Raw genomic sequence first — 24624 nt, 5'->3', positions numbered from 1 at the left:
CAGTGGTACCTCTAGTCACAAACGCCTCAGGTTACAACTGCTTTGGGTTACAAACTCTGCTAACCTGGCATAGTTGCTCTGGGTTGCAAACTTTGCCCCAGGATGAGAACGAAAATCGCGCGCCAGTGGCGTGGTGGCAGCGGGAGGCCCCATTAGCGAAAGCGTGCCTCAGGTTAACAACGGTTTCGGGTTAAGAACGGACCTCGGAACAAATTAAGTTCGTAACCCGAGGTACCACTGTATATTTTATCTGCACAATCAGAATTGATTTCAAGGAACCAAAACGTCGGATTGAAAAATGCAGATTTTGAGCTGGTCTGGTACCAAAATGGCAACTGGACATTCTGTTTTGGCAACTGCAATTCTGATTTAAGGACCCATTTGGCGCCCAGTTTATATATCTGAGTTTCTAGCACTAATATAGTGGTACCTCCGGTTACATACGCTTCAGGTTACAGACCTTGCTAACCCAGAAATAGTGCTTCAGATTAAGAACTTTGCTTCAGGATGAGAACAGAAATCGTGCTCCGGCGGTGCAGCGGCAGCGGGAGGCCCCATTAGCTAAAGTGGTGCTTCAGGTTAAGAACAGTTTCAGGTTAAGTACAGACCTCCGGAACGAATTAAGTACTTAACCTGAGGTACCACTGTATCTGGAGGGTGAAGTGGAACTTATACCTTGCCTTAATGGTGTTGCATGTGGATCCTGGGAGCTGTTGAGCCATGGGGTGTGTTTGAAATGCGGATACCCCACAAGCCACCACTTTGATTAAAGTGGGACTAATAGCTGCTTTCAGGAGATGGGGGCGACTTCAGTCTAAAAAGCAACTGTGTGTGGGGGGGGGTTAACGCCTCCTTGCCCAGCACCACCTGCTCTGAGCCAATTTGGCAGCTTTGAGCTTTTTATTTTTTATGTAAAGACATTGAGATGTTCAACAATAGATCTCCTGCGTCATGTGTGGTTTGGCTCTGAATGTGCATGTCAGTGGTGGCCTTGAGGAACTGCTTTTAGCAGAGCCGAGAAACTACAGTATAGCAATTTACCTCCAGCTTTAAAAAAATAACAATTTCCCTCCAGTGAAGCTAGTGATTCATGTTCTTTTGTTAAGGGACATCCTGAGCCCCATAGAGCGGCAAAAACAAGAAGGGGGAAAAAAGGATTCCACTTTAGAGGGTGGGGGAGTGAGAGTTCCCCCCTGAAAAAATGAAAATGAAGGCTAACGATCAGTGAGATCAGAAGGTGATGGTAAGAGAAAGTACTTGGTAAAATTCGTTTGGCAGTAATGGAAGAGAATGTACACAACAAACTGTCAATAGTGTTAGAAACTTGGATAGATAATTTAGGCTCCGAATGGCTCCTTAAACCGTGGTTACAGTCACCAAAATGGAATATCTAGTTGCCATTTTTGGGCAAGACGGCTCAAATCACGGGCTGACTGTGATTGATTATCAGTTCAACATCTGGCTAGTACAAATGACAACCTTGAGCTGGGTTAAGAACAGGCACCCCCAAACTCGGCCCTCCAGCTGTTTTGGGACTACAACTCCCATCATTCCTAGCTAACAGGACCAGTGGTCAGGGATGATGGGAATTGTAGTGCCGAAACAGCTGGAGGGCCAAGTTTGGGGGTGCCTGGTTAAGAACTTTGAGAACCGAAAGAATAAAAGTCTCTTTATCCAGGTACAGTCCACAAAACCAACATAACAAAGACAAAATCACAGGAACCATAATATATTATCAGAACTAGCAAATAGACAATAGACAGGTGCTGTATAATAACAAACAGTTATATTTTTATCTGCACAGTCAGAATGAATTTCTGGAACCAAAATGCCTTTTCCCGTGCAGCCTGAGCCTGTTAATCTTGCCAGTTCCACCTACTCCATCATTTTCAAAAGCCATTTACAGTTCTTTGATTTTCTGGTCCCCATCCCTCATGCAACCTTTGAAAGGAAGGGGCAGAAAGAGGTGAGCATCTCCTATTAAGTCCAGAGAGTAATGAGTCTTTGTGCCTTGCCGTCCGTAGGTGACGATGGAAATCAGTGGCTTGCCACTGGAGTTGTGGCGCCTGATATTGTCCTACTTGCGCCTTCCTGACCTTGGCCGCTGCAGCTTGGTGTGCAGAGCGTGGTACGAGCTCATCCTCAGCCTGGACAACACACGGTGGAGGCAGCTTTGCCTCGGCTGCATCGAGTGCCGGCACCCAAATTGGCCCAACCACCCCGACGTGGAGCCCTGGTCGTGGAGAGAAGCCTTCAAACAGCATTACCTCGCTTCGAAAACCTGGACCAAGAACAGCCAGGACCTCGAATCCTCCAACTGCTTCTACCTGTTCAGAAGGAAGAAGGACCGGCGCGTCCTTTGCGTGGGTCCTGGCTGCGAGTTCGAAAATCTCCGGAGCGCCTTGGTTTCAGCGTGTGTTTATGACCGGATCGTCCTGTTGCCCGGAGTGTACGAAGAGCAGGGTGAAGTCTTCCTTAAGGTCCCTGTGGAAATTATGGGGAGGGGCAAACTCGGAGATGTAGCTCTCCTGGTGAGCTTCGACCAGCACTGTCCAACCGTGAGGTTATGCAATTTGGTCTTCATGCCGGCTTGGTTCACGCCCATCATATATAAGGTGAGTGCGAATGGGTTGGAGGGCTGTAAGGCGCTCCAGATATCGTTGGACTACAACGCCCATCATCCTGATGACTGGGGCTGATGGGACTTGGAGTCCAACTTGAGAGCCAGTGTGGTGTAGTGGTTAAGAGCGGTAGTCTCATAATCTGGGGAACCAGGTTTGCGTCTCCGCTCCTCCACATGCAGCTGCTGGGTGACCTTGGGCTAGTCACACTTCTCTGAAGTCTCTCAGTCCCACTCACCTCACAGAGTGTTTGTTGTGGGGAGGAAGGGAAAGGAGAATGTTAGCCGCTTTGAGACTCCTGAAGGGGAGTGAAAGGTGGGATATCAAATCCAAATCCAACATCTGGAGCTACCACCACCTTGTCTACCACTTACCTGTGTGGATCAAGCAGTGAACTCTGGGCACCACTAAGAATAACAATGGGCAATGGATGGATCTGAACCAAGTGACGCAGTCCATTGAAGGTTCTCCTGCTCAGGTTGTAGCACATTGAACGAGAGCTTCACAAGAGCATGATGGTTTCTGTTTCAGGCATGAACATGTCAGATCGGTCCAGCAGCAAGGGTAGGTTGGGAACATGCTTCAGTCATAGGTTTCTGCTCCCCCAGGACAGGTAGAAGACCAAGAGTAAACTGGGAGGTCCTGTGCTTATGACTATTACTTTTAAAAATGTGTTTTTATTAAAAGGTTTTCTTGGGTAACAAAGGTACACACAGGTTCTCAGTTTTCAGATCATAGAGTCCTTTGTACAGAGACATTACTGTTGTAGGCAGTATGGGGTTGGGGGTGAGAGAAGTGGGGAGAGAGGGGAGGAAAAAGAAGTGTGTGGGGGAGACAGTAAAGATCCATTCTTGATTCATAAATTTATTTGGGTTTTCAAATTAGAGTTTTACAGTCACATATCCAACATACAACATAAAAACAAGATTCCAAAGAATCTCCCGGACTTCCCTCCTCCCTTTGGCAGGTCCTATTATTAATCATTTCCTCCTGCATCTTTTATAATAATCCAAATCTTTTACATCTCCCATTATATCCAAAATTCACTGTTAAACTACAAGTGTTATTCCAATCCTACTAACAATTTTGTTTACAATGGTTTTTTAAGGTAAATTATAAATTTCCCCATGTTTCATTCTTTTACATAGTGTACGAGCAGAAGTTTTGTTTTGGCATCACTTGGCATCTTTATTTTTTGCTGGTGGTGCAAGAGATCAGGAAGCCCAGGGCATGGCCGGTTGTAGCCGGTGGGTTGCAGTGTGTTTTGTTTGTGTTTGTGTGATGGGAATGCAACTGTATCAAACTAGCCATATCGATTTGTGTGCTGTTGGGGATCAGTCATTGTCTTGTTGGCCTACATATGTAATAAAGGGGAGCCACACCGGGGTGAAGGCATCTTCCTTCGTTTGTCCCCATGCTCGCTTCCATTGGTTAGCTACCTTTCTAGTAGGGCAGCTTCCCATGCAGCCTCCCTTGGGTTCGTTTGGTAATCTTCTTGGGGTCTGTTGTGAAATTGTTTTGTGACTGTGAAATAGTAGTACAGTCATACCTCAGGTTACAGACGCTGCAGGTTGTGTTTTTTCGGGATACGGACGCGCCGAAACCTGGAAGTACTGGAATGGGTTACTTCCAGGTTTCGGGGCTCTTGCATGCGCAGAAGCGCTAAATTGCGCTTGCGCAGAAGCGCCAAATCGCAACCCGCGCATGCGCAGACATGGCGCTGCGGGTTGCGAACGTGCCTCCCGCACGGATCACTTTCGCAACCTGAGCGTCCACTGTAGTATTAATAATGATAATAATAATAATTTATTATTATTATTATTATTATTATTATTATTATTATTATTATTATTATTATTCTATGCCACCTATCTGACTGGGTTGCCCCAGCCACTTGGGCGGCTTCCAACAAAATGTGAAAAACACAATAAAACATCAACCATTAAAAACTTCCCTGAACATATATTGATCTGGTGTCATTCTTTTTCTCTAGACAAACTCGGGCCACGTCCAGTTTGACAACTGCAACTTTGAGAACGGACAGCTTCAAATCCATGCCCCGGGCACTTGCCAAGTTAAATTCTGCACTTTCAACCAGTCCACCATCAATTTCCACAGCGTCGCCATCTGTCTCCTGGAAAACTGTGAGTTTGTGGGCAGTGAAAATGCCTCGGTGACAGTGGATGGCTGCCCATCTGTGGACAGGAACTGGGCCTGTAAGCACTTGAGCACATTGGCCAAATCCTGCTCCGCTTTGCTACAGACGCCGGAGCCACAGACACATTGCAGCGCATCGAAGCTGGAGAGCCGGGGGCCTCTGCTGACAAGCGTACGGACCTGTGAAATTGTGGTGGGTGGGGACCCTGGCAACACGCTCCCTGCTTCGCACCCTCCAGCAATGCCGAAGAAAGGGTGCGAGAAAGGGAGCGATGTCGCTGGGCATCTACAGGGGGCCAACAAGGAGGAGGCCGCGACAATGGAGACGGATTCTAGCGACAGCGAGCTGAGCATGAGCAGCGAGAACGAGGAGGACGACGAGTCGATGTGCCGGCTGCCTTACCAGGCCCACAGCCTGAGTCACATGCTGGCCAAAGTGATTGATGGCAGGCCGCAGGCCGACGGCTTGGCGGCGCTTCCGAGCGACTACGAGCTGAAAACTCTGCCGCAGGAGCTTCAGAAAGACAAGGAGGCGCAGTCCCTTGCCAACGCCATGCAAGGATGCCTCATTCGGAAGTGCCTCTTCAGGGATGGCAAAGGCGGCGTCTTTGTTTGCTCCCAGGGGCAAGCGAGAGTGGAAGGGAGCATCTTCCGGGACTTGACCTATGCCGTGCGATGCATACAAAACAGTAAGGTGCCGTACAAGACGAGGAGCAAAATCTTGCATGCCTGGGTTAAGTCGGCAGTAGTGTTCAGTTGGTTTGGGATTTCCTTTTATAGGCAAACATTTTATAACAACCTTGAGCTTCACGCCTCTTAATAGTTGGGGATGTCTGCCTCCTAATTTATGTTGCGACTTGGAATAATTTATGCCTGCCGTTCCTCCCTAAGGAGATGAGAGCGTTGTGTGCTGGAAACAGTAGAGCACCGCAGAATACAGTCATACCTCGGGTTGAATATGCTTCGAGTTGAGCATGTTCGAGTTGCGCTCCGCGGCAACCCGGAAGTAATTGAGCGCGTTACTTCCAGGTTTCGCCGCTTGCGCATGCGCAAATGCTCAAAATGATGTCGCATGCATGCGCAGAAGTGGCGAAAACGACACGCGCATGCGCAGACGTGCCGTCGCTAGTTACGTTTACCTCTAGATGCCAACAGGGCTCTGGAACGGATCCCGTTCGTATCTAGAGGTACCACTGTATAAGAAAAATGGTAGAAAGCAGGAAAGCAGCAGCAGCTCAAGTAAGCTAAGATTAAATAAAGGACCGATTAAATAGGAAAGTTTTCACCCAAACAGAGGCAGCAATGAAGCCAAGAAGAAGAGTTTGGATTTGATATCCCGCTTAATCACTACCCTAAGGAGTGATAAGCCAAATGGAGGTTGAATTGTAGAGTTGGAAGGGACCACAAGAAGCATCTAGTCTTGGAAGGTTGCTTCTTCATCTATTACGGATAGCACTTCATGCATCTCAGCTGGTCAGAGTGTGGTGGTGCTAACACCAAGGTTGCAGCTTTGATGCCTGTATGGGGAAGCTGCATATTCCTGCATTGGACTCCCTCAGGGTCCTTCCCAATTCTACAACACTGATTCTGATGCCATGTGATGTACAGTGGTACCTCGGGTTAAGTACTTAATTCGTTCCGGAGGTCCTTTCTTAACCTCAAGCTGTTCTTAACCTGAAGCACCACTTTGGCTAATGGGGCCTCCTGCTGTCGCCGCGCCGCTGGAGCATGATTTCTGTTCTCATCTTGAAGCAAAGTTCTTAACCTGAAGCATTATTTCTTGGTTAGTGGAGTCTGTAACCTGAAACATATGTAACCTGAAGCGTCTGTAACCCGAGGTACCACTATAGTCAACAGTACAGTGGTACCTCGGGTTACATACGCTTCAGGTTACAGACTCCGCTAACCCAGAAATATTACCTCGGGTTAAGAACTTTGCTTCAGGATAAGAACAAAAATCACACAGCGGCACCAGCGGGAGGCCCCATTAGCTAAAGTGGTGCTTCAGGTTGAGAAAAGTTTCAGGTTAAGAACAGACCTCCAGAACGAATTAAGTTCTTAATCCGAGGTACCTCTTTAGTTTATACCAGCGCTAGCCAGTGTGATCCCTTCTAGCTCTTTTGGGCTACAGCACCCATCAGCCTAAGCCAGCATAGTTAATCGTCGGGGGTGGTGGGAGTTGCAGTCTACAACATTGGCTACTTCCAGCTTATGCCATAACGGGTTTGTAAGCCTCAAGGTATCACAGGAGTCTTTGTCGATGTCGCTGCACCAGCCTCAACATGATGCCTCTTCTGGGAACATGGAAATGGAGGGATGGTCTCCGCAGATTGTGGAGGACGGCGTAAGCATTCTCTGTCTCTCCCCTGGATTTGCTCCTTTGCAATAACAGCATCGAGAAGTGCAGAAGTGAAACCGGGAGATGTCATTTGTCAGTGCAGGACTCCTGCGCTCTGCGCGTTCGGCTTAGTTGATGAGTGAAACATTAAGTGGGGGTTTGTGTGCCGTTCGTTACGCAGCTATTGTTCCCAGGTGAAATGCTCTGCAATTACACCTGCATTTTTCTGAGCAGCGTTCAGCCTGCCGTTCCAAGCCAGCAATTTGCTGCTCATTTGTTTCACAGAGGAGGAAGGGAGGAGAGGAAGCAGAGGGAAGTTTGTTTTCTTGGCTTTAAAGAAGAAAACTTTGAACAGAAGCAGAGGCTTTTTTCTTAAAGGAATGTGTACTTTTTAAGATGGAATCCCATTTGTTTTGATTCCTAGTCCACTACATTCCCAAAACCTAGAAGGGCACTGAGAAACGACTATCTCATTAATTCTCATTACACTGTGAAGTGCAGTTTAAGTTGCAGGAGTGAAATTACAGGGAACCAGGCAGAGGGCCTTCTCTGCAGTGGCACCTTCCCATCAGACGTCAAGGAGATTTAAGTAACTATATAACTTTTAGGAGACATCTGAAGGCAGCCCTGTATCGGGAAGTTTTGTTTGACGTTTTATTGTGTTTATAAGTGCATTGGAGGGACGTGGGTGGCGCTGTGGGTTAAACCACAGAGCCTAGGACTTGCCGATCAGAAGGTCGGCAGTTTGAATCCCCGCGACGGGGTGTGCTCCCGTTGCTCAGTCCCTGCTCCTGCCAACCTAGCAGTTCAAAAGCATGTCAAAGTGCAAGTAGATAAATAGGTACCACTCCAACGGGAAGATAAACGGCGTTTCCGTGTGCTGCTCTGGTTTGCCAGGAGCGGCTTAGTCATGCTGGCCACATGACCCGGAAGCTGTACGCCGGCTCCCTCGGCCAGTAAAGCAAGATGAGCGCCACAACCCCAGAGTCATTCGCTGCTGGACTTAACGGTCAGGGGTCCCTTTACCTTTACCTTTATAGCACATATTGCTTTCTTGATCTGCATAAAGGGCCAGATTCAACTAACCCGTTCCGCTAGTGCAGGGCAGTCCCAACTTTTCATACCAAGCGGGTCGCAAGAGTACTTAGACATGGCACCTGTGGGCCGCACACTGCCTTGTTGGGTGGGGGAGCAAGGCGAAAATATGAGCCCCCTGCCCCCATCCCTCTTGATGTGTCTCCAAAGCTGGAGACACCGGATTTGGAGAAGGAGGTGTAAGGCTCTGGCAGGGTCCTTCCAAATCTGGGAAAGCTCTAACTAGGCTTTGGGAAGGAGGAGGGAGAACTCTAGGACCCTGCCAGAGCCCTCATGCATCCTTCCCAAAGCCCAGTGCCTCCCTTAGTCAGCTTTGGGATGGCAGCATGAGAGTAGAAGGGCGTGTGTCACCAGCTAGACTGGTGACTGGGAGCTGTCGCTGAGACCATATAACACTGGTCTTGAAAGACCTACACTGGCTCCCAGTACGTTTCCGAGCACAATTGAAAGTGTTGGTGCTGACCTTTAAAGCCCTAAACAGCCTCGGTCCAGTATACCTGAAGGAGCGTCTCCACCTCCATCGTTCTGCCCGGACACTGAGATCCAACGCCGAGGGCCTTCTGGCGGTTCCCTCGCTACGAGAAGCCAAGTTACAGGGAACCAGGCAGAGGGCCTTCTTGGTAGTGGCACCCACCCTGTGGAACGCCCTCCCATCAGATGTCAAAGAGAAAAATAACTACCAAACTTTTAGAAGACATCTGAAGGCAGTCCTGTTTAGGGAAGTTTTTAATGTTTAATAGGTTGTTGTATTTTAGTGTTTTGTTGGAAGCCGCCCAGAGTGGCTGGGGGACCCAGCCAGATGGATGGGCGGGGTATAAATAAATTTATTATTATTATTATTATTATTTTGACGAGAGCTGCATGTTGGATCGCCCTGCTCTAGTGGAAGCCGGTGTAAGGATCATAGAATCATAGAATCCTAGAGTTGGAAGAGACCACAAGGGCCATCGATTCCAACCCCCTGCCAAGCAGGAAACACCATCAGAGCACTCCTGATATATGGTTGTCAAGCCTCTGCTTAAAGACCTCCAAAGAAGGAGACTCCACCACACTCCTTGGCAGCAAATTCCACTGTCGAACAGCTCTTACTGTCAGGAAGTTCTTCCTAATGTTTAGGTGGAATCTTCTTTCTTGTAGTTTGGAACCATTGCTCCGTGTCCGCTTCTCTGGGGCAGCAGAAAACAACCTTTCTCCCTCCTCTATGTGACACCCTTTTATATATTTGAACATGGCTATCATATCACCCCTTAACCTCCTCTTCTCCAGGCTAAACATGCCCAGCTCCCTTAGCCGTTCCTCATAAGGCATCGTTTCCAGGCCTTTGACCATTTTGGTTGCCCATTAGGGATTTTCTTCCCCTCCCAAATTTGGCACGAACCCCCAAAAACTGCACAGATGGAGGAGAGGGCAGATCATTCAGTCAGCAGGAATGCTTGTGTTGATGGACCGATAGCATCAGTGCGATGTGGAATTCCACCCAAAGTCTCCGTTCAACCATACAGGACATACGTCACGATATACCTAATAAAAATGTTGGTATTTACATATTTAGGACGTACGATTACATGGAGAGTGGCTCGCAAATCGGTAGCTAGATTACTGGCTGCCTGGCTCTCACCAAACAGTTGTTGCAGGCCAGTAACTTGTGTGGCGTTGCTTACAAAACTGACCTTGGCGTCTGTCTCCTCCACCCCTGGCCGGGCTGATTGATTCCGTAAGTCCCCGAGGTGGATCCGTCCCGGTCAGAAATTAAGAGAGCTGTAAACACCTGTCATCCTATTAACTGTTATGGCGATAACCACAGTATTTTCTGTTAATGCGTCGGAGAGCTGAGCTTAGTATTCTAATCGGAGCTTGACCTCCATGCCAGGTCAATGGTGAGTGACTAATAAGGAGAGGAGCACAGCCATTTCTCCCCCCCCCCCGGCTCCAGCATTTTAATTAACAGATTGGGGGGCGAGCCACCTTTTCAAATGAGCAAATAAAGGCGGCATAATTTAATTATAATCTTTGATACGCGGCGCTTACCAAGGCGAGGATATTGCAATTTGTAGATTTATTCCTTTACGCTTGTCAGACATGGGTTTAAAGGTTTATTCGACTGGAATGGAATTAGGCAGCGCGGTACGCATGAATATCTAAACCACTTACATGTGCAAATAAAACAATGGCGGGATTGAAAGCGCCTCCTCACTTTTCACTTTCGCCAGCCTGCGTAGATTATGATGCTCCAGGTGTGTGTGTGTGTGTGTGTGTGTTTGCTTTCGGTCTCCTCTTGCTCTGTAAACCAGGAACTTCAGAACTGTGTGTGGTGGGACTGCTGGCATACTGTGAGTTCAAAGTTTCCCCGCACTGAGGAGGCGGCCTGCCGCTTCTCTGCATGATTTACTGCTCTCGTCTTGCTTCCTTCTGCACAGCTTTCGTTCTGTCGTTCTTAATGCACATAAGGTATTCACCTGGGAGGAGTGCACCACCTGTATGTTTTCTACTCAGTCACTGTTCTGAAAACAGTGATGTGGTGCGGAAAATTTTCTGGAATATTTTCCAGTGCTTTGTCCTTCCACAGAGAACGTTCTGCTTCCTAAGTTCCTATGCAAGAATGAATGGGTGTCAGCTTTTAATAAATATCGGGCGAGCTTGGCAGTTTCAGCGTTTTCCTAAGCTTTCTTTACTAAATGCGAGTAAAACAAATGGGCTTAATTTAGATCCCTCTCTAGGTCAGTGGGAGTCAACATCGTGCCCTGTGACTGTCATTGGACTCCATCTCTGATCATCCCTAACCAAGAATGGTAATTGATCAGGGATGATGGGATCTGTAGTCCAGCAACATCTGAATGGCACCACATTGGCCATCCCTGCTCTAGGGCATCAGAACAATTTCTGAGTCAAATTATTCCATGCAAATTATTCTAACCTGCATAAGACTTTTTAAACAGTGCATTATCAGCAAGGTTGAACAACAACAAAAAACTCCCCCACCCTTTTCAAAGTCTTCGGAGTAAGACCATCAAGTTTTGACCAGAGCATATGATTTCTCCCAGAGTCTTTTCCCTGAGAACTCCTCTCCATAACTATCTGGGAATTTTTTCCAACTCAACATTCCCTCCCTGCGAGAAGTGAAGCTACAGGGAACCAGGCAGAGGGCCTTGTCGGTAGTGGCGCCCGCCCTGTGGAATGCCCTCCCATCAGATGTCAAGGAAATAAACAACTATCTGACTTTTAGAAGACATCTGACGGCGGCCCTGTTTAGGGAAGTTTTTAATGTTTGGTGTTTTATCGCTTTACAGTGGTACCTCAGGTTAAGTACTTAATTCGTTCTGGAGGTCCATTCTTAACCTGAAACTGTTCTTAACCTGAAGCACCACTTTAGCTAATGGGGCCTCCTGCTACCGCTGCACCGCTGGAGCACATTTCTGTTCTCATCCTGAAGCAAATTTCTGTTCTCATCCTGAAGCAAAGTTCTTAACCCGAGGTACTATTTCTGGGTTAGCGGAGTCTGTAACCTGAACCGTATGTAACTCGAGGTACCACTGTATTATTATTAATAATATTCTGCTGGCAGCCACCCAGAGTGGCTGGGGAAACCCAGCCAGATGGGTGGAGTATAAATAATAAATTATATTTTTATTTTTCATTAATTATTAAGAGCATGGAATGGGTTCCTCCAAAGTCAGGCAGTTCTGTAGTCTCTGTATTGAGAGTAACTGGATTTTTTAGCATACATCAACCTGCCCCCTCTGTGTCTCTGCATGAGTCATTGCTCTGAGTTTGCTCCTTTCTGATCATGCCTCTTGACTGGGCACTGACTCGTGTGGCAGAGAAATCGGGGTAGGTTTTCTTGAAGCCAAGTATGGAGCAATCCTGTCACTTCCATTGAACAATTACTTGCCACCGGAGGAGCCCATCCCCTTTGTCTCTGTATGGGATACTGTATGGGAATTGCCTCCTTGTCAAGAAGCGTGCCAGAGCAGTGATGACTCATGCAGAGACACAACGAGGTGGGTATCCTTCATACTGTAAAAGTCAACTTGTTTCTGGATGCGAGAGTGAAGCGTGCTTCCATTTTAATTCAGAAAATTACGCACCTCAGCTGCGAGAAGTCTGGGAAATAATTATGCAGGCACAGTAAAACAGGGAGCAGATGAGCTGGGGTGCTCTCTCTCATTTCCCCTCGATGCACAAGTGGTAAGGATGGCTGGATAGTGTCAAAGGAGAATAGGGACTTCCCTAAGGCCATCAAGGGCCTAAGGACACGGGTGGTGCTGTGGGTTAAACCACAGAGCCTAGGACTTGCAGATCAGAAGGTCGGCGGTTTGAATCCCCACGACAGGGTGAGCTCCCGTTGCTCGGTCCCTGCTCCTGCCAACTTAGCAGTTCGAAAGCACGTCAAAGTGCAAGTAGATAAATAGGTACCACTCCGGCGGGAAGGTAAACGGCGTTTCCGTGCGCTGCTCTGGTTCGCCAGAAGCGGCTTAGTCATGCTGGCCACACGACCCGGAAGCTGTACGCCGGCTCCCTCGGCCAATAAAGCAAGATGAGCGCCGCAACCCCAGAGTCGGTCACGACTGGACCTAATGGTCAGGGGTCCCTTTACCTTTACCTTTTAAGGCCCTCAAAGCAATTTGAGGCAGAGACAAGATTCAAATCAGAGACTTCTTGCGTCACAGCTCAAGTCTCGACACTGTTTTGTTTGACCATCTCAGCCTGACAAACGCTGATGCCTGTGCGCTCGTAGCAAGCTCCTCCGCCACCTTTATCTAGAAATGCATTTGCCTTTTCTTTCCTTTAGATCGTCATGCTGAAGAATGACATTCACCACTGCAAGACCTCAGGGATATTTCTGCGCCTCGGGGCTGGAGGCTTGATTGCAGAAAACAACATCCATTCCAACTGTGAAGCCGGTGTGGACATTCGGAAGGGAGCCAACCCTCTGATCCTGGTATTGACCCTTGCACGCTCATGTTTTTATCCCAAGAGCTTGACGCAGCAAACTTGGGATTCGCCCAACACAAATGTTTGGTGAATGTGGGCATTCGTAAGAGAGAAACAACAGGCGGGAGGCAGGTGCTTACCCCTCCCCCTGCAAGTCTCCCTCCCCGGGGCACTTTTCCTCCTAGCTGGAGTCTTTGAAGCAAGTGAACGTGAGCAAGTACTCACTGGGTGCAAATAAGGATCAGGCAGACTCAGCAAATGGAGAATAAGAAGGTGAAGTTTATTGCCAGGCAATAAGGACCCAGTTTGGAATCTCTTCCAAAAGGAACTGGGACCCCGATTGACAGAAATCCAGAGGTCTTTATACCTGAGTAAAGGTAAAGGTAAAGGTACCCCTGCCCGTACGGGCCAGTCTTGACAGACTCTGGGGTTGTGCGCCCATCTCACTTAAGAGGCCAGGGGCCAGCGCTGTCCGGAGACACTTCCGGGTCACGTGGCCAGCGTGACATCGCTGCTCTGGCGAGCCAGAGCCGCACACGGAAACGCCATTTACCTTCCCGCTGGTAAGCGGTCCCTATTTATTTACTTGCACCCGGAGGTGCTTTCGAACTGCTAGGTTGGCAGGCGCTGGGACCGAGCAGCGGGAGCGCACCCCGCCACGGGGATTCGAACCGCCGACCTTTCGATCGGCAAGCCCTAGGCGCTGAGGCTTTTACCCACAGCGCCACCCGCGTCCCTTTTATACCTGAGTAGATCACAACAAATCATAGATCATGAGACAACCATGAGACAGTCACGATATTGTCAGCAAAGAATAGCCAATTAGCAAGCTTCTTGCCATGCTTCCAGCACCTGGTCAAGCACTGGTCAAACACAGAGTTCAAGTTCTGCTTTCCGATGCTTGCAGTGACGCTCTGTCTAACCTCTCCCCTAGTTATGACAGGACAGGGGGTTTAGAGATTTTGTGGTTTTGCTCTTCCTGTTCTGTGGATTAATTTAACCTGTATCTGAGGGGATTTTGTACCAGAATCTCTGATTCACGTCTAGCCCTTCTTCCATGCCTCATCTTAAGCTGGAAAAAGGGCCTGGAAGGAAAGGAACCTGGGGCAAAGGTTGCATGGAGGGGTATAACGCCAAGCAGTCACACCCGTAAACACTTCTCCCCAGTGTATGCCTCCTCAAATTCACATTATGCTGCAGCCAGAGGCTTAGGAATCCCATGTTTCTTACATAACATGACAGCCGCTTTTGATCTAAGGCTACCGTATTTTTCGCTCTATAAGACGCACCAGACCACAAGACGCACCTAGTTTTTGGAGGAGGAAAACAAGAAAAAAAATATTCTGAATCTCAGAAGCCAGAAAAGCAAGGGGGATTACTGCGCAGTGAAAGCTTCTTGATTGCTGCGCAGCCTGCATTAGCTCCATAAGACGCACAGACATTTCCTCTTACCTTTTAGAAGGGAAAAAGTGAGTCTTATAGAGCAAAAAATACAGTACTTGTTTTATCCTCAAATTCTTCTTCCTATGTTTGCATGAAAAGCCTGTTGCTCTCAGCTACTCGCAGTAAGTTTTAGGTTATCCCCATGCCATGCTAAAGATGTTGGAACTCCATAATGATCAAGCAGCTTTCATTGCCGTCCAAGAGTTATTAATTAGTTATTATTAGTTATTAATTAGTTATTATTGGGACACGGGTAGCACTGTGGGTTAAACCCCAGAGCCTAAGACTTGCTGATCAGAAGGTCGGCGGTTCGATTCCCCGCGACGGGGTGAGCTCCCATTGCTCGGTCCCTGCTCCTGCCAACCTAGCAGTTCGAAAGCACGTCAAAGTGCAAGTAGATAAATAGGTACCGCTCTGGCGGGAAGGTAAATGGCGTTTCCGTGTGCTGCTCTGGTTTGCCAGAAGCTGCTTAGTTATGCTGGCCACATGACCCGGAAGCTGTATGCCGGCTCCCTCGGCCAATAAAGCGAGATGAGTGCTGCAACCCCAGAGTCGGTCACGACTGGACCTAATGGTCAGGGGTCCCTTTACCTTTAATTAGTTATTATTAGGGAAGTTTTTAATGTTTGAGGTTTCATCATGTTTTAAATATTCTGCTGGAAGTCACCCAGAGTGGCTAGGGAAACCCAGCCAGATGGGCGGGGTATAAAGAATAAATTATTATTATTATTATTTGGTTTGTGTTCTGTCCCCACTACTGTAGAGCTTTTCCTAGTATTGTGCAAGAGGGGAGGCACCATTAGTGAGAGGCTCCATCCTTGCACAATGCAAGCAGGTGTGGACCTAGGCTTGTTGATGAACAGCAGCCTTTCTCTAAGGAGGAGCAAGCAATTCAAGATTGAATCGGCTGCCCAAGACAAGGGCTGGAGGGACTGGAAACAAGTCCCATTCCTTCTGACATGTCAGTGCAAGGAGGTTTCCTTCCTTGTGGTTCATTCTCATGCATTCTTTCTCCACCCTTCTTTGGGTAGAAAACAGAGCGGACCAAACCTTTTCCTGTCCATTGTGGTCCTGATTCCTCACAATACAGTGGCATGGGATGGTAGGTTGGTGACATTTAATGGCTCATTCAGATATGTGCCTGTATGAGCCAGTGTGGTGTAGTGGTTAAGAGCGGTAGTCTCGTAATCTGGGGAACCGGGTTCGCTTCCCTGCTCCTCCACATGCAGCTGCTGGGTGACCTTGGGCCAGTCACACTTCTCTGAAGCCTCTCAGCCCCACTCACCTCACAGAGTGTTTGTTGTGGGGGAGGAAGGGAAAGGAGAATGTGAGCCGCTTTGAGACTCCTTAAAGGGAGTGAAAGGCGGGATATCAAATCCAAACTCTTCTTCCTCTTCTTTATAAAAAGCATTTATCCCATCCTCAGTCAAACTGTTCTGAGGACAGTGTCAAAGACCCCATTTAAAGCAATACTGTAATTCCACCAGTTAAACAGAAAGCTGGCAAAAGAACAAATAATCTTAGAACACTGAGTAGCTGATTTCTGTTATTACATAGCGGAATGGTAATTCAAAAATGCCTGAGAAAATTGCCATGTTTTAACCTGGTGTCCAAATTGAGCTGATATTGGTGCTAGGCAGGCATCAGAGGGGAGGGTGTTCTGAAGTTGGGGAGAAAATTGAGGAGACCCGGCAAGATGATCTCCAAAGTGTTTGACTTCCGTTTGGAATTTATCTGGCTCACTCACCCCCAAAATCAGATCTAGATATGTAACATTGGCCTGTGGATGCCATTACAGTGGTGCCCCGCAAGACGAATGCCTCACAAGACGGAAAACTCGCTAGACGAAAGAGTTTTCCGTTTTGGAGGTGCTTCGCAAAACGAATTTCCTATGGGCTTGCTTCGCAAGACGAAAATGTCTTGCGAGTTCCTGCGGGGTCCCCCCCCCCCATTTTCTAAGCCGCTTATCCGCTAAGCCGCTAAAAGCCACTAAGCCGCTAATAGCGCTAATCCGCTAAGCCGTCAATGGGCTTGCTTCGCAAGACAAAAAAACCGCTAGATGAAGAGAATCGCGGAACGGATTCTTTTCGTCTTGCGAGGCACCACTGTATTCTCTCTGCCTGCAGGAGCTAGGGTTGCTAACTGACCAGGAAAAAAAGAAATCCTGCCTGGCCAACTCCTGTGCCTTTTTAACAGCAGTTTAATCTGCAGAAATCAGTAAGGTAAAGGTAAAGGTACCCCTGCCCGTACGGGCCAGTCTTGACAGACTCTGGGGTTGTGCGCCCATCTCACTTAAGAGGCCAGGGGCCAGCGCTGTCCGGAGACACTTCCGGGTCACGTGGCCAGCGTGACATCGCTGCTCTGGCCAGAGCCAGAGCCAGAGCAGAAATCAGTAGGTGAGGCTTTTTACACAGCAAGAAACTAAAACATCACCACTTGCTAATGACTGCATATTAAAAGCCACAGCTGAGACACAGCTGAGAAGCTGCTAAGAGCTGGTTGATCCAATAAGCCTTTACCCTCTCCTTTATTCCAGTCCAGCAAAATTGGGAATTGGTGGACGAGATTATGTATTTATCTGAGTAACGGGGCCCAAGGTATGATGGGAGCCCTTTTGATTTCCAAATCGAGTGGCCGCTATAGAGGCAGAAGGCTTAGTCGCAGCCGAAATGCCAGACCTTCTCCAAGGAGACACAAAATTGGGCTCTTCCACTCGAAAACAAACCACTTCCAGCTTTGAAAGAGCTGGGCGCTTTTGTCCGGAGGCTTGCTGACCTTTCTGCTATTGTACTGAGTCCTTGACTTTTCTGTGGCTGATCTCCCTCTCTTGCTTTCTATTTTTAATTCCTCTTGTGCTTGTGCATAAATCAAACGGCAGTGTAATAGGATCCACGGCGGCCTTCGCTCCGGCATCGTTGTCCTTGGCAACGGGAAAGGCATCATCCGTAGCAATCAAATATATGGAAATAAAGAGGCTGGCATTTACATCCTGTATAATGGAAACCCTCTGGTGAGGTAAGTTATTCAGCAGCAGCATTTCTTGCCGTTTTTTGGATGTCGGTTTGAAACAATACACCCACACGTCCTCCATGCAGCTAAAGAGCAGGAAAGGTGTTTGTTATTGTTGTTGTTGTTATTATTATTATTATTATTATTATTATTATTATGAACACTGACAGGGAGATGAAGTCTTTAGGCCAATGTACCTGCACGGGTGGCACTGTGGGTTAAACCACAGAGCCTAGGACTTGCCATTCAGAAGGTCGGCGGTTCGAATCCCCACGACGGGGTGAGCTCCCGTTGCTCGGTTCCTGCTCCTGCCAACCTAGCAGTTCGAAAGCACGTCAAAGTGCAAGTAGATAAATAGGTACCGCTCCGGCAGGAAGGTCAACGGCGTTTCCGTGCGCTGCTCTGGTTCACCAGAAGCGGCTTAGTCATACTGGCCACATGACCCAGAAGCTGTACGCCGGCTCCCTCAGCCAATAAAGCGAGATGAGCGTCGCAACCCCAGAGTCGGCCATGACTGGACCTAATGGTCAGGGGTCCCTTTACCTTTACCTTTGTCTTTGCAGTCGCTTTGTGGGGAAGTAGCTTTCATACTGTGTGTTCTGGGCAACTCAAATGTTGCTGATCTAGAATGGTGAGCAATGTTTCCCACTCTATGTGGGAAACTCTATGTGGGAAACATCTACCTTTGAAGGTGACTCAGAAACTACAACTAATCCAGAATGCAGCAGCTAGACTAGTGACTTGGAGTGGCCGCCAAGACCATATAACACCGGTCCTGAAAGACCTACATTGACTCCCAGTACATTTCCGAGCACAATTCAGAGTGTTGGTACTGACCTTTAAAGCCCTAAACAGCCTCGGCCCAGTATACCTGAAGGAGCATCTCCACCTCCATCGTTCAACACTGAGGTCCAGCTCCAAGGGCCTTCTGGCAGTTCCCTTACTGCAAGAAGCCAAGTTACAAGGAACCAGGCAGAGGGCCTTCTCAGTAGTGGCCCCCTCCCTGTGGAACACTCTGCCGTCAGATCTCAAGGAAATAAACAAGTATCTGGCTTTTAGGAGACATCTGAAGGCAGCCATGACAGGCCTAGACAGCATCTTGAGAAGTAGAGACATCACCTTGCCAACAAAGGTCCGTATAGTTAAAGCTATGGTTTTCCCAGTAGTGATGTATGGAAGTGAGAGCTGGACCATAAAGAAGGCTGATCGCCGAAGAATTGATGCTTTTGAATTATGGTCCTGGAGGAGACTCTTGAGAGTTCCATGGACTGCAAGAAGATCAAACCTCTCCATTCTGAAGGAAATCAGCCCTGAGTGCTCACTGGAAGGACAGATTGTGAAGCTGAGGCTCCAGTACTTTGGCCACCTCATGAGAAGAGAAGACTCCCTGGAGAAGACCCTGATGTTGGGAAAGATGGAGGGCACAAGGAGAAGGGGGCGACAGAGGACGAGATGGTTGGATAGTGTTTTCGAGGTTACCAGCATGAGTCTGACCAAGCTGCGGGAGGCAGTGGAGGACAGGAGTGCCTGGCGTTCTCTGGTCCATGGGGTCACGAAGAGTCGGACACGACTAAACGACTAAACAACAACACATAATGTTTGATTTCTTGCTATGTTTTAATTTGTTGGAAGCCACCCAGAGTGGCCAGAGTAACCCAGTCAGATGGGCAGCATATAAAAAATGGTTGTTCTTCCCAGAATGGCGGCTTTCCCTCACCCAGTCCTGCAGCAGCAGATCATGGTTCATGCAAGGGCAGTTGTCCATCCCAATGGGACATGGCCTGAGGGTGTGTTGTGAAGGGATGGGGAATCTGTGGCTCTCACTGGAGAGCCAGTGTGGTGTAGTGGTTAAGAGTGGTAGTCTCGTAATCTGGGGAACCGGGTTCGCGTCTCCGCTCCTCCACATTCAGCTGCTGGGTGACCTTGGGCCAGTCACACTTCTCTGAAGTCTCTCAGCCCCACTCACCTCACAGAGTGTTTGTTGTGGGGGAGGAAGGGAAAGGAGAATGTTAGCCGCTTTGAGACTCCTTAAAGGGAGTGAAAGGCGGGATATCAAATCCAAACTACTACTCTCCTCCTCCTCCTCCTCCTCCTCCTCCTCCTCCTCCTCCTCCTCCTTCTTCTTCTTCTTCTTCTTCTTCTTCTTCTTCTTCTTCTTCTGGCATTGCTAGCTTCCAAGTCGTGGCAGTTTCAGACCACCTTGACAGCGCACAAAGGGTTGATGGGAGCCATACTCTGACAGTAGCTGAATGGCCCCAGTGTTCTCCATCCCTGGCACAGGGCTACTTTGGGTAGGCAGTCGATAGAGCCAGTGTGGCGAAATGGTTAGAGTTCGAATAAACCAGAGTTTGAATCCCAACTTGGCCGTGAAGTTCAGTTCATCGCCCTCCAGGTTGTGGAGTTTTCAAACTTGGGAGTCTGTAGGGCATGCAAACCTGCTACTGATTTATTGGCGGTTCTTGTTTTGAGATGAACGTCGGAGCTGTGCTGCGAATGCAACAGCAGACATTTCTTGCAGGAAAACAACAGCCCCACAACACTCTTCTGAAACACAAAGCAACCTAGACAGGCTTAAGCATCCGTTTGGGAACGGCTTGTTCCAGCATAATAGCTCGACTGACAAGTGTGAAACGGATTTTATTAATCTGCAAACCATAAGGGTCACGACTGGGCTGAAACAGACCTGTCAAATAAGTAGCAATTTCTAAATAGGCAGCTGTCTTGTCTGGTGATTATGATGCAGCGAATGAAGTCTAGAGGCAATGAACATAAAAGAAGAAGGGAGCTCAGAGCGGAGACGTAATTTCTCTTCCTAGACAACACTTGTCAGCAGCATGCTCATCAAAACAAAACAACCCCTGCAAGTCTATTATAATTGAGATAGTTTGCCCCTGCTAAAACAAGAGGCATTTGACTTGATCTTGCCTAGTGTTTTTGTTGTGGGAGATGAGGCTTGTTATTCTTAAGAAGATATTATTGCTACGCTAATTATTCCCAAGCAGCCCTGAATGTATTTCAAACAGAAGTCTCACTTGGGTCTTTGGACCAATCGGAAAGCTTGTTTCTCTGGCATTTTTCCTTAAAAGCCTCAATCCCAGAGGCATCCAGAGAATGGCTCCAGGAGATTCACTTTAGGTTGACTGAGATCTCACCACACTATTATTCCCCCACAGAGATCATTTTCAGGGCAGGGATGGGGACAGGGTGGAGATAAGCACTGCTCGTTCTCCTTGATCTCTCAGCAGCTTTCAATACTGTTTTTTAAAAATAATAATAATAAATTTCATAATGAAAAACAACTGGTTCATGTTAAGGAGACTCAGCTACCATACTCTTTGCTGATACCTTTTGGAACTTCTGTCTTCAGTCTGACAACAGCAAAGTTTAAGATAATGACTTTTTGAATTCAGATTTAGTCACTTATTGGCATCTGGTGACAATCAAAATCATTTTTGGGTACCACTAAAATAAAACTGCTGTAATATTTTCTCCTATGGAAGTGTTGGCAGGCATTTGTTGAGATGGGTAAACTCTATAGTAAAATCTCTTTTAAAAAGATAGCTAATACTATAAAAATAATAGCAGTACGAATGCAAAAAACGAAATGGTATATTCTGGGAACTGCCCTGAGATGTTGTGATGGGCAAAATATAAATTTAATTAATTAATTATCAAAAAAAGACATAAGCCGAGTACTTAGGACCATTAGGAAAGCCAAATTTCACAGAGGGAGTTCTTTTGTTTGCACTTGTGTAGAAGATAAAATCCCACCAAACAGCATAGAATTTTTCAGGGTCCTTTGGCCCTGAAATTTATGAGTTAGTGTTAAACTCCGCAGTCACAAGTTCTGTACAGTTTTTCCATTTTGGAGCAATTGAAGTTGTGGCATCTGACAGCCTCCATGTCAAGAGTTCCTGAGAGCTGTAAACCTTTCAACTGATCATGTCTCCCTCCATCTCCACAACAACCCCGTGAGGTAGAATCAGGCTGAGAGACTGGCCCAAGGCCACCTAGCGAACTTCAAGGCTGACTAGTGGATTTGAATTCAGATCTTCCTCTTCCAACTCTCTTTATCTGCTATGTTGCACTCATTGAAATTTGGCCTTTACTTGGCATTTGCCATGTTCCCATTGATTTGTGTGGCAGCAGATTTCTCTTCCGCTTGAAACGACGGATTCATTCTCTCTCTTGCTCGCTCGCTGTTGAAAAGTTATAGTAAGGCAGAACATGCAATTTGGCACCTCCTGGAGTAATAAAAATCCTATTTATTTATCTTACCGAATAGATTTGCGCCCTTTCCCTCTCTCTAGCGAGCACCGGACAGTTTATTTTAACAGTGGAAGTTCTGTCCTGTGAGCAGGGCAGATGGGCCCAACATCACCCAGTAAGCTTCATGGCTGAGCAAGGCTTTGAAATGGGGGCCCCCACAGTTCAAGAGCAAGATGAAAATGATTATATTCCATTTATGAATATCTTGCCATGAGGCACCCCCAAGTGATTTGCAATATAATAGCAATGTATATAAAACAGTTATAGGAAAGCACTTAGAACAATTGTGGAAGCAAGCACCAAACCACAGTGCCGCGCACTCAGAAACTGACCAGTGCATCAGGTCAGTTTAAATAAGGAACCCATCTCTGCCTTCTAATGGGGGAGAATCACTGGGCCCTTTATGACTGGGACACAACTCTGGCATGGAAGCAATGACTGGAAGGACGAGGTGTCTAAAAAAGGGAGACACTATTTTACAGACACTACTTTATTTAATTGTGGCACAAATAAATTGTACTTTGGGGATTTTTCTGCTTTTTGTAATATATTCTGATTATCTAAAAGTCCTTCATCTAAGTGGGGTATTTTTTCCTCCTAATTCCTGTATTACTGAATTATGATCTGAATGTGTTCTTGGTAGTATCTTTACTTTCTTGGCATGTGTTGATAATTCTCTAGAAACCCATACTGTGTCGATTCTTCCGCTAGACCGATGCGGTTCTGAGAAGTACGTGAATTCTCTGCCCAGTGGGTGCTTAAATCTCCATATGTCAATCAGATTAAAGTTCTCCACCATTTTGAAAAAAGTTAAAGGTAGTCTTCCTTCTTTTGAGTCCATTTTTCTTATTGTCCTATCTATCTCTGGAGAGACTACCCCATTTAAGTCTCCCATTAATATTATATTCTGGTCCATATACTCCAACAATCTTGTCTTCTATCATTTTTAAAAATTCTGACATTTTCTTATTCGGTGCATATATTCCAACTATTACTATTTTCTCGCCTTGTGCTGTTATACAAATAAGCAAACTGTACAAAACACTGACAGTGTCTCCACCCCTTTTTGTTCCAGTGGGAACCACATTTTCCAAGGCCTTGCTGCTGGCATCGCTGTGAACGAGAACGGAAGAGGCCAAATAACAGGTGTGGGAAGGAAAGCATTTATGGGGCATGGGTTTGGGTCGGGCAAAAATCAACCTCCAAACAGTGAATCCTCATTTCAGTTTTGGCAGGGTTTTATCACGTCTGATCCCGTGCCCTCTGAACTAGTAAGACTTCACGTTGGGAGGAATGGTGGCATAGCATTGGTTGCTGGTGCTCGGGGCGCGTGCGTTCCGGGTCCAGGGGCTACAGCCCGGCCCTCATTGCTAGAGCAACCTCACCCCCACCAGCCACGCTGAGTCGCCTGTCTGCCTGCGCAGGGGGGCGCCCAGCCAACTAATACTGACCTTGGTGGGCAGAGAAGAGCACTGGCGTGGGCTGTGCTGGGAACACATGCATGGGGATGCCTGGTTCATTCCCCCTCAAAAATCATGTGCCTGGGGCCGTGGCGCGCACACTCCACTACACTCCTGGGCAGGAAGGTCCTTAGCTCAGTGGCTGAGCAAGTAAGACTGGGAATCAATTTCAATTGCCTGAGCGCCCCTCCCCCCCTGAGCTGCTGGCTGGCAGTGTAGACAATACAGTGGACTCTCGGGTTGCGAACATAATCCGTGCGGGAGGCACATTTGCAACCCGCAGTGCTGCGTCTGCGCACACACGGGTTGCAATTCGGCGCTTTTGCGCATGCATGACCGCCAAAACCCGAAAGTAACCCATTCTGGTACTTCCGGGTTTCAGCGTGTCCGTAACCTGAAAAAACGCAGCGTGAAGCGTCTGTAAACCGAGGTATGACTGTACTGAGTTTGATAAGGCTAATTCTGTATTGGGCAGCTTCCTCCACTTCTGTGCTTGAAGTTTCATGTGACAAGGTCTTGGTGGTCCTTTCCCATAACCCTGTAAGGTAGGCCAGTGTGCACATCCCCATCTTACAGAAGAGAGACTCTGGCTGCTTGCCTAAAGCCACCTTTTGTCTTCATGGCTGAAGTGCTGTTTGGTCCACGGGCTTCCTAGCTCATAGGAGAGTCACCTCAGAACTGCTGCAGCTCTGAACAACAAAAGTCTGGTGACCAATTCATGGTTATTTCTCTTGTCCGTTTGGCGCCACCTGCCTCTCAGAACTTCCCTTTTTGAGCACGGCCAGAGCATTTCCTTAGTGCAGAGCTTTCCAGACTTTTCACGTTGGTGACACACTTTTTGGACGTGCATCATTTCACGACACAGCAGTTCAGTTTTGCATCATTTCACGACACAGCAGTTTAGTTTTACTAGCAAGCCGGAGGTTAAACGAATGCTTTCCAGCCCCAGGAGGAGTGTGGGGAGCATTTGTGCGACACACCTACTCACTGCAACCGACACACCAATGTGTTGTGGCACACAATTTGGAAAGCTTTCCCTTAGTGGTCTGTCACTGGGGCTCCCAGTCTGTCATAGTAGCCAAGGATCTGCGCTGGAAAGAGAAAGCTCTCCTCCTTTCTCCTATTCCCCCTTCTTCTCAAAACAAAACAAAACAAAACAGGGTAAAGGACCCCTGGACGGTTAAGTCCAATCAAAGTTGACTATGGGGTTGTGGTGCTCTTCTCGCTTTCCAGCCGAGGGAGCCGGCATTTGTCCACAGACAGCTTTTTTGGGTCACGTGGCCAGCATGACTAAACTGCT

General features: G+C 47.7%; 1 protein-coding gene and 1 long non-coding RNA gene across 2 annotated transcripts in view; one reads left to right on the top strand and one right to left on the bottom strand.

Moving 5' to 3' along the window:
* Positions 1-24624, top strand: part of FBXO10 (F-box protein 10) — a 42359-nt gene that overhangs the window by 3631 nt on the left and 14104 nt on the right. Inside the window, exons 2-6 of the mRNA XM_079959254.1 lie at positions 2025-2615; positions 4615-5472; positions 13001-13150; positions 17465-17601; positions 22940-23010. Of these exons, the coding sequence (XP_079815380.1) occupies positions 2031-2615; positions 4615-5472; positions 13001-13150; positions 17465-17601; positions 22940-23010 (1801 nt within the window). The 5' untranslated portion in view covers positions 2025-2030. The remainder of the gene's footprint in view (positions 1-2024; positions 2616-4614; positions 5473-13000; positions 13151-17464; positions 17602-22939; positions 23011-24624) is intronic.
* Positions 20217-22947, bottom strand: LOC307206650. Its single transcript, XR_013834457.1, has 2 exons — positions 22871-22947; positions 20217-20348 (listed from the first exon to the last, which is right to left on the bottom strand). It is a non-coding gene; the product is annotated as an uncharacterized lncRNA (long non-coding RNA).

The sequence above is a fragment of the Podarcis cretensis genome, assembly GCF_951804945.1.
Source record: "Podarcis cretensis genome assembly, chromosome: 17".
Lineage (NCBI taxonomy): Eukaryota > Metazoa > Chordata > Lepidosauria > Squamata > Lacertidae > Podarcis > Podarcis cretensis.
The sequence above is the reverse complement of the archived record's forward strand: the minus strand, read 5'-3'. Positions and strand labels throughout refer to the sequence as shown.